This window comes from Salvia splendens, chromosome 17 (assembly GCF_004379255.2).
Source record: "Salvia splendens isolate huo1 chromosome 17, SspV2, whole genome shotgun sequence".
NCBI classification, from domain to species: Eukaryota; Viridiplantae; Streptophyta; class Magnoliopsida; order Lamiales; family Lamiaceae; genus Salvia; species Salvia splendens.
Window position 1 is genome coordinate 6,415,244 of NC_056048.1, and position 15,346 is coordinate 6,430,589.

General features: G+C 38.7%; 1 protein-coding gene across 1 annotated transcript; it reads right to left on the reverse strand.

Annotated features, from left to right (window-relative positions):
• Positions 1 to 651: 651 nt before the first annotated feature.
• On the reverse strand, positions 652 to 5,105 carry LOC121775067 (auxin-responsive protein IAA9-like). Its single transcript, XM_042172029.1, has 6 exons — positions 4,917 to 5,105; positions 3,407 to 3,994; positions 3,056 to 3,282; positions 2,843 to 2,984; positions 1,856 to 1,917; positions 652 to 1,018 (listed from the first exon to the last, which is right to left on the reverse strand). Exons 2-6 carry the CDS (start codon positions 3,958 to 3,960, stop codon positions 981 to 983), a joined length of 1,023 nt encoding a protein of 340 aa, XP_042027963.1. The 5' UTR covers positions 3,961 to 3,994; positions 4,917 to 5,105; the 3' UTR covers positions 652 to 980.
• Positions 5,106 to 15,346: the final 10,241 nt, after the last annotated feature.

Below are 15,346 nucleotides of genomic sequence, written 5' to 3' on the forward strand. Positions count from 1 at the left end.
TTATGTGTATACGTACGTTTTTGTGATAGGACCTCTTGTACAACTTGTATAGTCTATTTATGACCCACTTCGATCTCGAAATTTATTATGTATAGCAGTACAATAAATGATGGTATGATAAATTTAATTCATTTACAATTAAAAAAAAGATAGTATGATATATAAATAGTGATTAATTCACTGTTTAAGTGACATCCACTAAGTAAATTGTTATTGCCCTTAATGATGAATCCCATTTGCACTTCTAAGTCCACATACAAGTGTTTACATTTTCATTAAGAGTTTGAAGTCATCACTTCACTCATTTTTAAGCCATATTCCTACCAATTATCGAGAGAAAATCTTGACATTGTAAACCAATTTAATCATGAGATTTTTGAATAATTTCAACTTCACAGAAGCAACATACATTGCACTAAACGGATAATGCAAATTCTAGAATATTTGAGGAAACTATACAAAAAAAATAACAATCGATCAGAGAGCCTATGCTGTTAATTACCTTACATGCATCAAAAGATCCATACGAAACCTCACAAAAATGATTAATTTTCAGCATAAAAACATTGTTTAAAACTCATCTCAGTCCCAATTTAAGTGTTACCTGAAATTTGAGTTGAGTATATCACCATATTGTGTAGTACAAACAAATGCACATCAATCCAAACAGTCACTTATCTAACAAGTATTAGATCACACACAATCAGTAGCTTTCTTCAAATGGAGAAGTACAACCTTGACATACATAAAAATTTCAAGTGTGGAACTATTGTGCCTCAACTAAGAAATCGAGATTTAGGATAAACAACAAATAAAAACGCAGACGCAGCAAGCACTCGAGGAAACCATATGAGAAGACCAGAAGGCAAATAAAATTGATATCTGATTCCAAGACGAAGGCACTGTGGCACATCACTCCCGTAATCACACCTAAAAGACTCCTGACAATGCCGACAGAAACCAACCATCGTCATTGAGTTCTAGTTCTGGTTCTTGCATTTCTCCACTGACCTGGGAGCTGCAACCATATTATAAAGCCAAATGAGAAGCCTTCTATCAACATGTATCTAATACTTATAAGTTTACATGAAGTCGAGTACGAATAACAAAATCCTTCGTACATACACATATAGCCTTAGTAAGATGTTGTGCTTTTTTCTTTTAATTGTATACACAATGCTGTCAGTGCACATCATCATACAAGACCAATCCAACTACAATACCAATGATCCTACAAAATAATACCCCAAAGTAATATTTATACAAAAAGTTGGTACAGCAATTGAAAATTAAAGAATATAAGGTCAGTACGCAAGGGTCAATAGACCTTTCAAAAACATAACATGTTACCCTGACCCTACTGATTAAAACAGCAGGTGGTAAAAAAAAGATACAGCATCCTTACAGGAACTCATACAATACAGAGTTGTACAGACTAGTATAATATATAGCTGAAATGTAAAAGTACTTGTAGAAACATGGATACACAGCAAGATCCCACACAAAACATGGACACATGAAACTCTTCTTAGCTTTAAAATGTTTGAGGAGTTGAAAAGAACTTGAACCTTTCAGCAAGAAATTTCATTATTGCAACATAAATACAAAACTTGTTTCCAAATGCAATTGGTTTTTTACAGAGATCTCATACTACTATAGAAAGCTGTATAGAAAAATGCATAAAGTTATAATGATGTTGAAATACAAATTGAATACTCATGCAAACCTAGATACATTATTTGACTAAATCTTACCAAGAACTCCCACACATAGGCTCTTTTAAAAAAACCCAGCATTTCAGACGAGGAGGGCATAAAAGTTAATGAATTAATTCACACCAATTGACAATGCTCACCTAATCCAATAGCATCAGACCCCTTCATAATTTTGAGTCTCTTGCATGAAGCAATGAACATCCTAAAGAAGTATCACGATGAAATAGTTAGATAACCAGTAAAATAAAAACTAAACATATCCGATTAATTTGACTACTATCAAATGGGAAAAAATATTGATATAAGCATATGTTCATCAATCCTCCCAGAATTACAGGAGCCAACTTCAGGAGGTGAAGTTGAAGAAAATGGATTGGGCCTCATGCTTGTATGGCAGAGGCAAATAATGTAACAAGTTGGAGGTTGAACTGTGAAATAGATAGTGCAGGATCAGAGTATGCAGGGGTGAAGATATCTGATGCATTAAGCAGTTGCAACTAGTAAAATTTAGAAAGCAGATATAAAGGCTCCAATAAGTAACAGTTGTGTGCTGGAATTGCAATAACCAATAACAGAGGCAAATCAAAGAAGTGGCCTGTCACGGGAATTTATTGAAAAAAATGATCAGGAGATCAATCAAGCACATGAAAAGAGTTTCACTAGGCGAGCAAATCAACATGTTGACAAGGAAATCGTACTAATCTTTCCATGTGTTCTGCAAACATAATGAGAACAGTGATAATAAAAGACTTCTTAGCAATTGCACTAAAATGAAACAATTCTCTAGGTATATATAGGAACAACACAGAATATGAGTATATGAAATATCTAGAGAGTTCAACTTCAAAGTTGCCTATATATATTTAACTAAGTCAGTATATACCGAATTCAGAACAGCAAGATATAGAAGTCCCTACAGCTAGTGACTTCCACTAAATTACAAGACTATTAAACCGTTGATGCATGTCAACTGTCACCCCAGGAAACTCTAGTCAAGGCTAACTGTGACTCTCAGTTTTCCCGGATGCAACAGCTTCCTTCGACCACATTTGTTTCACTATACTTATCAGTACATCACGTGAGGCAGCTATTGTACACATAAGCAAAGCAAAAGAGTACAAACTTACTCCCATGGAACATCTCCAACAAGCATCCAGTCCCCATCCTTATCCTCATAAGTCAGCACATATTCCGATCCATGAAGAAGATCCCTCAACTTACTCTCAGTCAGCATTTTCCTGGTAGGAGCTCCCTGAGGTCCACATTGTCCTAAACCAGAAGGAACATCACATGATTTGCAAGGATAGATAAAGAATCTTTATCTCACAGACCAGATTTACCTATAGTGAAGCAGCTGAACATTTTCTCTAGCGCAGAAGAAAGTTCTTTATATGCCGAGTACATTCTGAGATCCACCTTCCTCAGATATGGAGCTCCATCCATGCTGACCTTAACAAAAAGAGCACCTGGACCAGGTTTACCATCTACTTCATCGTTGGTTTTTGAGGTTGTGACCAGAGAGTTTTTCCTGAAAGATCTGATTGGAGGCCAACCCACAACCTGAGCCCTGCAAGAGAAGACAAAATAGCAGTTACAACAGTCATTAGCTTAGAAGCAATCTGAATCTCAAATCAATAGACAGCTAAAAGAATATTTATCTCTAAACCCCCTCTTTATGCTTGTGTACTTACTTAGCAGCAGGTGCATTAGCAGTGTTAGTACCAATTATCTTGTTAGTACTTTCTTGTAATGTTTTTGCCGGTACTTCAGATTTAATGGCTAATTGAGTCCCTGATGGCCTGATGGAAATCACATTACCAGCTAATTTTGCTTGTCCAGGATCAGAACCAGTAGCATTGAACATCCAGTTGCCTTCAGAAAAATTGGTAGTTTTGGATTCAGAAAAGCCATCTATAGTGTCATCAAATCCTCTTTTGTTTCCACTCGCTACTGTCTTTTGTGACAAAGTGCAGATTCTATCCTTGGATGGAGCCAATGGAAACAACGGCTTCTCATCAAGCTTAACCGAGTTTAATAGGGAGAAGTCAGAATCTCTATCTGGGGATTGTGATCCAGGAAGACCAAGCCTCAATTCTGTGGCCTTCATATTCATATTATTCTTGCTTTCAAGATGAGAACTTGAGACAGCAGAGCTATCAACAGAGGAACAATCCGACAACCCAAAGTAATTGCGTTCTTTTAACCCCAGGCCACTCTGAGAAATACAATCTGATGCCGAAGCCATCACAGGAACATTAAGTTCAAAATTCTATTGTAACCTGCAAAATGAAAAAATATATCAAGGTCGATCACTCCCTCGAAAACAGACTAGTAACAACAAAATCCTCATCTCAATCACTTATTACAATTTCATAAATGCACAACTAGGAGCATCTTTCAATGGCTGTCAAAATTCAAATTACAAAAAATATATCCCAAAATGGCAGTGCAGTCAGTAGCTATGCAACCAACTGCTAGCATCGCATGCATAAATTGTCGACTCAATAGGTTGAGAAATAATCACTTTTTTAACACGGATTTTTTTTCCTTTGAAATAAACCTTTTAGAAATGAGAGGTAAAGTTGAAACAGATTTGTCCAAGATAAATACCAACTCAACAGCGCCTACCCTCCCCTGAACAATAAAATACTAGTTTTACTTAACATCAAAACGTGAAAATGGAAAAATACGAACAAAATAAATTTTCAGTTCACCACAGAAACAAAAATGTCACTCACACAGATATATACTCCACAGTTTTTCCTATTAAACAAGAGGCAAATGCGTATCAATATCGATATTCAACACATGAGGAACAAAAAGTAAGAGCCGCCGTTCTTATATCGTATTTCTCTCATAAAAATAGAAGGTTTTCACATTTTGCATGGAGTAAATCACATATATACATACACACACATCTCAGGAGTCTAATCGACAGCAGAAAAAATTCCTTCAAAACAAAATTGCACAGCAACAAAATAAAATGCTTGAAAACTAGAAATACTATCAAAGAAGATCCAGAACACCAGTCAGAGTGAAAAAAACGTAAAAAACCAGAAATAATTTCAAAAATTGACAAGATCTAAGCTCACTTTCTTGAACATAAAGTTAAATGAAAAAAAATTAAAAGAAACTGCATCTCGAAATACAATAAATTGAATAGCTGAGCTAACAGAAATTGCATGCACAGCAAGAGCATACCTGAGGATAAATTAACAAGAGCAGAAGCAACAAAACAGCTTAAAAGAAGATGAGGATCAGAGATTGGAGCGACAAAGTACAGTAAAATGAGGAATCGCAAAGCAGAGAGAATTTTTAAGGCCCCTCCATTCAAGCAGAAAGCTAAAAACAAAAGCAAGAGAGAGAGAGAGCTTTGTTTTGTTTTGTTTATATTTGGCCGAGGGAGCCTCGAAGATCAAAAAAATAAAAATTTTAAAAATGGCAGAAGGGGGGTAAAATTGTAATTCGGGCTGTGAAATTATTTTTTTCCGAGGTAGTGAGCAACGGCTGGGATTGGTTTGTGGGGATGGATGGTGGCCGTAGGATTGAAGCAGAGGAAAAATAATTACCTGTCGCTGCTGCAGGTTGGTAAATGGTGACAGCCAATTATGCCTTTTTACAGTTTCTTGAGGACAGTGTTCTGCTTCTTTGGTTATTCCACTTTTCGGAGTTACTATTTTACCCCTTCGTGTAACTTTTGAGATTTGACTTGGTTATTATATGCTGATGGCGTGAGAGATTAGTAAAAGAGGATGAAATAATTAAAATTAAACATTATTATTGTTACACTTCCGACATTTTTATCATTTTAATTCATACTCCTCAGATATTTTAAGAATTTCCGTAATTAAAATCCAACCTTTTAAATCCTATTTACAACATTAAATTTAAAAAATACTACATTCGTCCCCCAAATATTGTCTCACTTTGACCCGGCACAGGTTTTAAGAAATGTAATGAAAAGTGAGTTGAAAAAGTTAGTGGAATGTGGATCCTACTTTTATATATTAATTTTATAATAAAATGTGAGTATGAATAAGTTAGTGGAATATGAATTTCACTATAAAAAATAGTAAAAAGTGAAATGGAACAAATTTTTAGGGACGGACCGAAATAGTAAATTAGGACAAAGTTTCAGGGACGGAGATAGTACTACTCATACTGTTTAGCATCACTTACAATTTTCATATTTTCCTAAAACACACCCATTTTCATTATGCTATTACTATATCTTATAGTAGTACTCATCTCTTATTTTTAGTTCGTAGGAGGGATGTCATTTAGAGCATCCACCTCGTCCCTAATTCGGCCTCATGTCCCATTCACGTCAACATTCCCCTAAATTTGAGTCCTAGGCCACAATTCCTCTAATCATGTAAGCTCATCCCAGGCCACAACTATTAAATTGCACTATTCACAATTTACAACCTATTTTACGCGTGAAATTAAAAATGTCGAACATATTCAAACACGGAAAAGTTGTTCTTCATTCAGAAATTGAAAATTACAACAAAGAAATTAAAAAAAAACCATTAAAACATAACGTCTATGCTGGAAAACGTTGGTGCGTGTCCAAATTTCTTCAATTAGATCCGCTTGGAGGCGAGTGTGTAGTTCTTCTTAGCGCATCGCAGCTGAATGGGCCATGACATTGCGCATGTCGGGAAGAACACCCTGCACGGGCGGGGCGGTGACAATGTAGATACTGGTGGTGCTGGAGAGCAGATCGTCGCTCCACAAAGTGACATTTTATCCCTCATCCTCAACGATCATGTTATGCATTATGATACATGCATACATGATGTCGGCGATTAGTGGACGGTGCCAACCATGGGTCGCTCCCTTCACCATAACCCCGAATACACGCTCCACATCTTTTCGAGCCGCCTCTTGCTTTTGGGCAAACAATGATAGTCTTCACGAACACGGGCCATGGAGGGTAGATCCCATCTGCCAGATAGTACCCCATACTGTACCGACGGTGGTTGGTCGTGAACTCTACGTTCGGCGCTCGCCTGGCACACAAGTCGTTAAACAATGGAGACTCGTTCAACACATTAAGGTCGTTGTTCGACCCAGCTACACCAAAGTAGGCATGACGGATCCACAATCGTTGGTCGTCAACGACCTCCAACACAATCGTTGGATGTGTGCCCTTGTGCCCGCTAGTGTATTGTCCTCTCCAAGCCGTTGGACAATTCTTCCACTGCCAGTGCATACAGTCGATGCTACCCAGCATCCCCTGGAAGCTGTGGGTCTGCTCGTGCATGTTCACCAACTTGCGAACATCATCGGTCGTTGGCTTTTTTAAGTATGTATCCTTGAATGCTTCGATCACTACCCGGTAGAATCTAGCTAGACACTCGTCCAGTTTGCTCGCTCACATGGAGGTACTCATCAAACATATCTGCAGTCATTCCGTAAGCGAGTTGGCGTAGGGCAGATGTGCATTTCTATAAAGTCGATATACAACAGCATCGATGGTTTGCATGAAATATGAGTCACGAGCTACAAATGCGTTGACGATGCGCAGGAACAAAGCCCTCTGCATCCGGTACCGACGACGGAACATCTGATCACTCCATCGAGGATCTCTAGAGAAATAATCCGTGAAAAGCCGCAAACTAGCTTGTTCACGGTCTCGGTGGATATACATCCGAGTACGTGGTACCCGGACGTGTTGTTCGTTCCACGTTTGAATAGCAGCTTGGTAGAGTTCCACCTCGTTATTGATTTCTTCTTGGATTACGGGCATCGCCGCCTCTAACATTCGGGCGATTTGAGCTTCGATTGCTCTTTGACCTTCATGGCAAGGAGGTATTTTTCGAATTTTATAGTGTGAGAGGGAGAGAAATGAAGTTGAATAGATATGAAAATGGATGGAGTGGTATTTATAGATACATTTTCGAATTTAATAATAAAAAAATTGAATTTTCGGTCGGGTCTGGCCCGAACCCCATATAACGCTGGGCCGGACCGCATCGCGTCACAACCCGGGACGATTAACCCTGTGCCGAGCCGACCCCGGGCACGGCCCCGGGACGTGACTGCGTCACCGGGACCGTCCCAGGCCGGAAAATGGAGTGGTTTAACGCTGGGGGCCACGGGCCGGGACCCAAGTGCGATCCGGCCCGCGGCTCTTATGCTAAAATGTAAGTCTAACTTTATTCGAGTTACAGACTAATTAAATGCTGGCTAATTTGATTTAAATTTTATATTGTAAAAAAATTAATTATAATTTTATACATTTGAATTTCGAGCTAACATATTGGAAAATTTAAAATTTTTATTATTACAGATTCTATATTTATGATATTACATATGATTATATTAAATGGAAAGTATTAATAGATTTTTAGCACTTCTAGTTTATTTATTTTTACACTACTTTCCCTTGAGAGAAAGAACCAAGCGGACAAAATACTTATTTTGTCTATGAAAAACACATGAATTCAAGTAGAAAGGAGGAATTACAATTCGAATTGGGGAGCTGACGTTGATAAAATTAAAATACGACATACTCCTACAAAGGAGTAAAATGTTTTTAGAAGGAATATAATTGCAGGGCAAGGAATATAATGCACCGTCCACAAAAATAGACTAATTTTTTCATTTTAGACCGTACACTAAAATTAGACTAATTCTAAAATAAAAAAAATTTAAACTAATTCTAACCCTCCACATCATTATATATATGAATCTCACAATTCACTAATACTACTTCCACCATATTTTATCTTCATCTCTCATACTTTATCAATTCCTTATTAAAATCTGTGCCGTTTACAACTTTGCTTATTTTCTATGGACGAAGGAAGTACTCCATGTTTTAATTCCCTTCCTTTTTTATGAAACACAAATAGTGAGGAATTTCATGTCTTATACTTCTTTCGTTCCATGGAAGATGAATCAGTTTCCTTTTTTGGTTTATTCCAACCAAGATGATCATTACTAAAAATGGAAACATATTTCTCCCTACTTTATTTCCTCTCTCCACTTTACATACAAAATAAAGTTACTTAAATTTCCTGTCGCCCAAGGAAGGGGTCATCTTCCTTGGGACGAATGAAGTACTATAATATAAAATGGGTATTAATTTCAAATTCTCGAGGAATTAGCTACTTTTATCAAATGTATTATATAGTATATGTTAATTGTTAATTACTATATACTCCCTCCGTCCGCGAATAGGAGTTAATGGTAATAGTGTCTGATAGGGTCCTTGGTCTAGCAAATCTCACCGAAGATCATCTCCAATATTTTAGCGTATCTTTTATTTTAATACTTATCTTTATTTCTTTTCCATATCTTTTGTAATATTTTATTTTAATTATATTTCTTAATTAGCAAGACATGTGTTAGGGTTTATAATTCTATATAATAGAATTCTATCGTATTTTCATTCATTGAGAAATAAAGTTAATTAATTATTCTCATTCCCGGTTTTGACGGAAATCGCCCCCTAGCACCTCAACTAGGGTTTATTTTTCTTTTATTCTCGTTACAAACGTGTGTGCTCAATCTCGATAAAACAAGGTTCTATCAAATTGGTGCTTTCATTTTTTACTCTTCCTCCATCCCATTCCACCGCTCAAATTCCCTCAAATCTCACGCCACAATCTTCCCCAAAATCTCTCGAAAAAAAAAACCAATCCACTTTCTCAAGATTCTTGACGAACTATGGAATCACAACAACACGCTCTTTGCGATATCACTGAGATACTCATGGACTTACGCCGTCTAGTAGCTGCTCACGACGAATTTCTAGCCGATTTTAGACATCGTACACTGACCGAGGAGCCTCCGGACAGCCTTGACGAGCGCTCACCTCCACATCCGTCGTGGCATACTCGGCCGCCAGACCAGCAGTCAGTCGCAGCGCCTGCGCGGTGTTGGACACTTTCTCCGTCGATCACACTGCCGTCGCTGGGCTTCAAGGCCGAGCCCTTACCGCGCCTTCGCGTCGACCCCCCTTGCTTTGACGGTGACAATGCTCAGGATTAGATTCATAAAATCCAACACTACTTCAATAATCAGTACATGCCGCTCGATGATCGTTTATACCTGACCCAATTCTTGTTTGATCATCCGCCATCGGAGTGGATGACGTACTGGGAGGAAAACAATAAAGGCAAAGGGTGGGATGATTTTCTATTGGCAGTTTGCTACCATTTTACTCCGGAATTTACTGAGGAAGTAGACGATGAAAAGCAATTAAGAGACAATCAATTTGCTTCGGAATCAGACGAGGAGGTTTCACAGGTAATTGTTGACAGTCTATTTGGTACTCAACGGTTGAATGTGGCGTCTACCGATATATTTGCTAATGAGAGTAGTTACAAGTCAATTATTAGCAATTTGAGTTTGAACATGAATCTGGAATCGAACAAGATATTTGCTAATGGAATTGAATTTGATATGGATGTAATAAATGATGTTGATCCATCCATTGTATTGGTACTCCAAAGTCGTATACCGATCGGAGTGTGGATGCTGATTTGCAACTTCTAAATTGCGAGATGGATAACGGAAATTTGCAGGTTGAGGCACGCCATATTCAAGGGGTTTTCGTCGACGCAACGACTCTCATAGATCTATACGGTGATGCTCGCGCTATACCTCCCCGAGATGACGCACTGCTTTTGAGAAGAAATCCTATCATAGGTACAGTTATGCCCTCCCTGAGGAGCCGACTCCCCATTAAAATAGAGCCAAGAGCTAATCCGCTCAAAGACTTTGGGTATGATGATAGTGCAGCGGTGGCGGTTCCATTCTCAATTCTCCACTCTGTAGAACCTCGGGCCTTTTCGACACTCTAACGGCGCACAACCAGACAAGTGTATCCTTGGATTTTTTGGGTGGATCTGCCGGTGGTTATACTCTACTGGGGCAGACAGCATATCGAGCATGGCCTGATGCATTGTCCGACTTCTTGCCTCCTATTATTATGAGTCAGTTCATTCTTCATCCTGTACCATATTCGAAGGATTCTGCAAAACTCTTTCAGATTGTGAGTGAGATTGAATTAACTCACCTTTTGCCAAAACAATCTATAAAATGGCCGAAGGTTGGAACCTACAAGAACATGACTGATGACGGCTATTCTATTTTTATTTAAATAAGGACAACATGGAAAAGTTATTCTGCCACAAGAAGTTCCAATGTATCAATTGGCAGCAATTGTCGCTGATGGCCGTTCGATCCCTCCACGACAGCATTTGGGTAGAAAATCTAGCAGCCGTAGACGTTGGAGACTGCCACCTTCTCAACCACCGCACCCTTCCTCATCTTTCGAGTTGCTTCGAAATTGCGTGGTGGACACCGGCGACGATTCCTTAGAGTTTTCGAGTGTTGTTTGTCGGCGATGTGGTCCATCTTACTACATGATTTATTTGGAAGAAAGAAGGGAATATAAGCTTCATGAGGATGAGCATGGGAAGGATTTTGTTAGGTGTGTAGCATTTTTTAACAAAGTGAAGATATTATTCCAGATTACGTTGTTAAAGTTTGGGAGCTGTTATACTCGAGCTTTGGAGAAGTGCTCTTGTTTAAATAGGTTTGGCTGTCAGATGATGAATCAGTTGCAATATAATGTAGGCGGAACTAATGTTCAGGAGTTCCGGAGCAGATGTTGGGGGAGTCGTTCTTGCATAACATATGTGAAGGTTTTAAGCAATGTTATGATCTTCATCACTTGGTCTTGCATGGCAATGGTATTGAATCATGAATCAGAAAGTCCGTTAGACACATTTGGACAAGAAGCTCAAGGGTTCAAGAATGCATTGATTGTGGTTTTCAAACTTCAGCATAATAATGTAGTTCAATCGTTGGAATATGGTGTTAAGAGAAATGGGAAGATGGTGGTATATGAGTTCATGCCACATAAAGCTTGGATTTTAATTCTCATTCCCACCTTGAGGACAAGGTGGTTTTCAACGGCGGAGGAGTTGATAGAGTCCTCAATCTAGCAAATCTCGCCGAAGATCATCTCCAATATTTTAGCGTATCTTTTATTTTAGTTACTTATCTTTATTTATTTTCCATATCTTTTGTAATCTTTTATTTTAATTATGTTTCTTAATTAGCAAGACATGTATTAGGGTTTAGAATTCTATATAATAGAATTCTATCGTATTTTCATTTATTGAAAAATAAAGTTAATTACTTATTCTCATTCCCAGTTCTGGCAGAAATCGCCCCCTAGCACCTCAACTAGGGTTTATCTTTCTTTTATTCTCGTTACAAACGTGTGTGCTCAATCCTGATAGAACAAGGTTCTATCAGTGTCCCACATTCAACTAACCAATTCCACTCACATTTCATTTAAAACTAATATATACAATTTTCCACTCACTTTTCTTAACATTTCTTAAAATCTATGCCACCAAAAAAATGAGACTCCTAATAGCGGATGGAGAGAGTATTTATTAATAAAATGGACAATGGAAAACACAGATACTAGTTACAATAGAAAGTTAGTATTAAGTACGAATGTCAACAATATTTTTTTGGCTGAAAGCCTGAAACAATCTTATTGGATTCTTCACGACTTCATGTAACTATCGCAAGTTTATTTCCTTCACAAGTTTCATAATGAGTGTCATACGTTCATGTTGGTCAACAATGAGTTTCATACGTTTAAAATTTGTACTACTACAACTTAGCAGAGCTGAACAGGTACCACGTTAAGGCCCACTTAAAAGGCCCATATCTATAGATATATTTATTGAGCCTTAAGGCCTTCCTGACTCTCAACAAAATATAAAAGAACGTCTTAGATCTCATAAAATAATGAGCAAATTGCTAAAAACAATTAGGGATATTGGTATTTAAAATCATGAAACTTTCAAAAAAGTAGGGTTTTTCGCACGAACTCTAAAATAGGTAAATAATATCACAAACTTTACCCCGGGTTTGTTTTTTCCCACGAATGAAAAATTCCCACAAATAATATTATGATACGGATTTATTTTCGTAATTTCTCGACAACAATTTTGAGGGTTTCAAGTTTTTCAATCTTTGAAGATAGTTTTTCTTGAAGCACACCCTCCAAAATTGTTCTTCAATCTATTAAAATAACATGATTTTTTCATTCGTGGGAAAAAACAAACCCTAGGTAAAGTTCGTGATATTATTTGCCAATTTTAAAGTTCATAGAAAAAACCCAATTTTTTGAAAGTTTCATACTATTAGATGCCAATATCCCAAAAAATTATGAATAGTGATCAAATTTTAGTCAATCTCATAATTCTAAAAAACTAATGATTTTTATCTACTCCCTCCGTTCGTGAAATGTTGTCCAGTTTTGCCATTTCGGTCCGTCCGTGAAATATTGTCCACTTTGCTTTTTTTTTCATTTTTAGTAAATGAACCTCACTTTCAACTAAATCATTACAATCACATTCTATTATAAAAAAATATATAAATATGAAACCTACATTCTACTAACTTTTTCCACTCACTTTTTTTTCACATTTCTTAAAATCCCTGCCAAGTCATACTTGGACAACATTTCATGAACGGAGGCAGTATTATTCATTATAAAATTTTTTGGCATTGCTATAAAGATTTGTGTTTGAATTTGTTAACATGCCATGTATCAAACTTAAAAAATTATTCTCTATTCACTCAGTTTTTATATTCATAAAATCTCAAAATATTTATTAAAAATTCAAAATGAGATGGGTTTTAAGATACCATTAATATTGGAACTATTTTCTTATTCAATTTTAGATTTTAGAATACCATTACAGATGATTAAGAGTTTACCCATTTCTGAACAATATATAAATTGTAAAATAAATTTGTTTAACTTCTAAGATCCCAAAAATAAATTCATCGACCCGCAGTTTATTTTTACATAATGATATCTTAAAAGCAATAGTCTTTTACAACAAGAAATTGCTCCCAAAATTAAACTTCAATAACTCATAAGCAACATTCATTTACAAAAACAACTTATGGTACTAAGTTCTAAAAACACATCTAAGATAAACTTAGGCCACCCGCAATGCGTCACGCGGGTGGCCCGTAATCCGTCACGCCGAGACGAGATGGCGGCGTGACGCGTTGCAGCGCCCCGTCTCGTCTCCAGCCCGCCGAGCGTTCTGTCCCGCCGAGACGAATGGCGAAACGTCTCGCCACGCGCCAGCGCGACGAGGCGCGCTCCGGCGCCATGCGTGACGCCCACTCGCCGGCCCGCGAGTGGGCATCGTCACGTTGACGCAATAAATTTTTTTTTTTTTAAATTCGAATTAAAAATTTAAAAAATGAAAAACGGTAATATTACCGTTAATATTACCGTTTTTTTTTCTTTTTTATTATTTATTATTTTTTTACTCTATAAATACTCCTAATTCATCCTCATTTCACACACAAATACACATTTATTCTTACCAAATCATCTCCATTTCCTCTCCAATTTTCATCTAACCTCTTATCACAAAATGTTCGGCGATGGAAACTCTGGCGGTGGCGGCTCCGGCGGGTGTTCGACATCAACGCGTTCGGCAACTGGGGGGCATGTACAATGTCCTAGGTGGTGGTTCTGGTTCGTCGACGCCAGGCATCCAGGGTTCGTCGACGCCGGGGGGTACCAACCACCCCATTTTGATGTGGATGCATACGCCCGTCCCTCCGCCCCGAGGTATTCGCATGGATTATCCCAGATTCGGGAGGATTATTCCGTTGAACCCACTCCGAAATAAGGCCGAGGCGGTGGAGGAGGCCGAGGCGGTGGAAGAGGAGGAGGCGGAGGCCGAGGCGGATGAGGAGTAGGAGAAGGATCTAGGCCGGCATCCGTACAGCCCCAAAGAAACGCTGGCAGTGTATCATCGTCGGGAATCAACAATCTAGGAAGTGCTTCTGGGAAAAGGTCACCGAGGCTTACCATGAGATTAAGCCGAACCGCACATATAAGATGCTCCGCGCTCACTTTGACTGAGTCGACAGAGAGGTCAAAAATATTCTGTGCCATCTACAAGAGTGAAGCGGCTCATTACCAAAGCGGAGCCACGGGAGCAGACATTCTGAGGTCGGCTTTGCGAGTCTACTTCGACGACACCGCCAAACAATTCAAACATGTCGATGTTTGGGAGATCGTCAAATACGAGAAAAGGTGGGCCGGCGGTGTCCGGTCCAGCTCGGGCTCGACCTCGAAGCGCACGAAGCACACGGCGGGTGGCCAATACTCGTCTAGTGAGGGCGGTTCGGGCAGCGCCCTACAAGAGTATGCCTCGCAGAAGGTTGAGGGCACGACAAACGATGCTGGGGGTCCTCCCGTGGGCGCCGTCGGCTGCAATGGAGAAATGCGGCGAAGGCTGCTAGAGGGAGGAGGGGCCGAGCCGAATCAAGACAGGCGGGCTCGGGCTCGGGGGCACCCTCGAACTCCCTAATGTCCATGTACATGACCGCCACAATGGCGGACACTTCCCGCATAACGCCTCCCCAATACCAAACCTATCTTGCCGGAATTGAGTTTATGGCAAGACAACTTTGTATTCCGCCTCCAGGTGGCTTCAGTGCACCTCCACCGCCTTCGGGGGATGATTCGTCGGCGGAATAGTTTTTTTTATTTTCTATAAAATTGTATTTTAAATTTTGTAATTTTTATTTTTTTAGGATTTTAATTA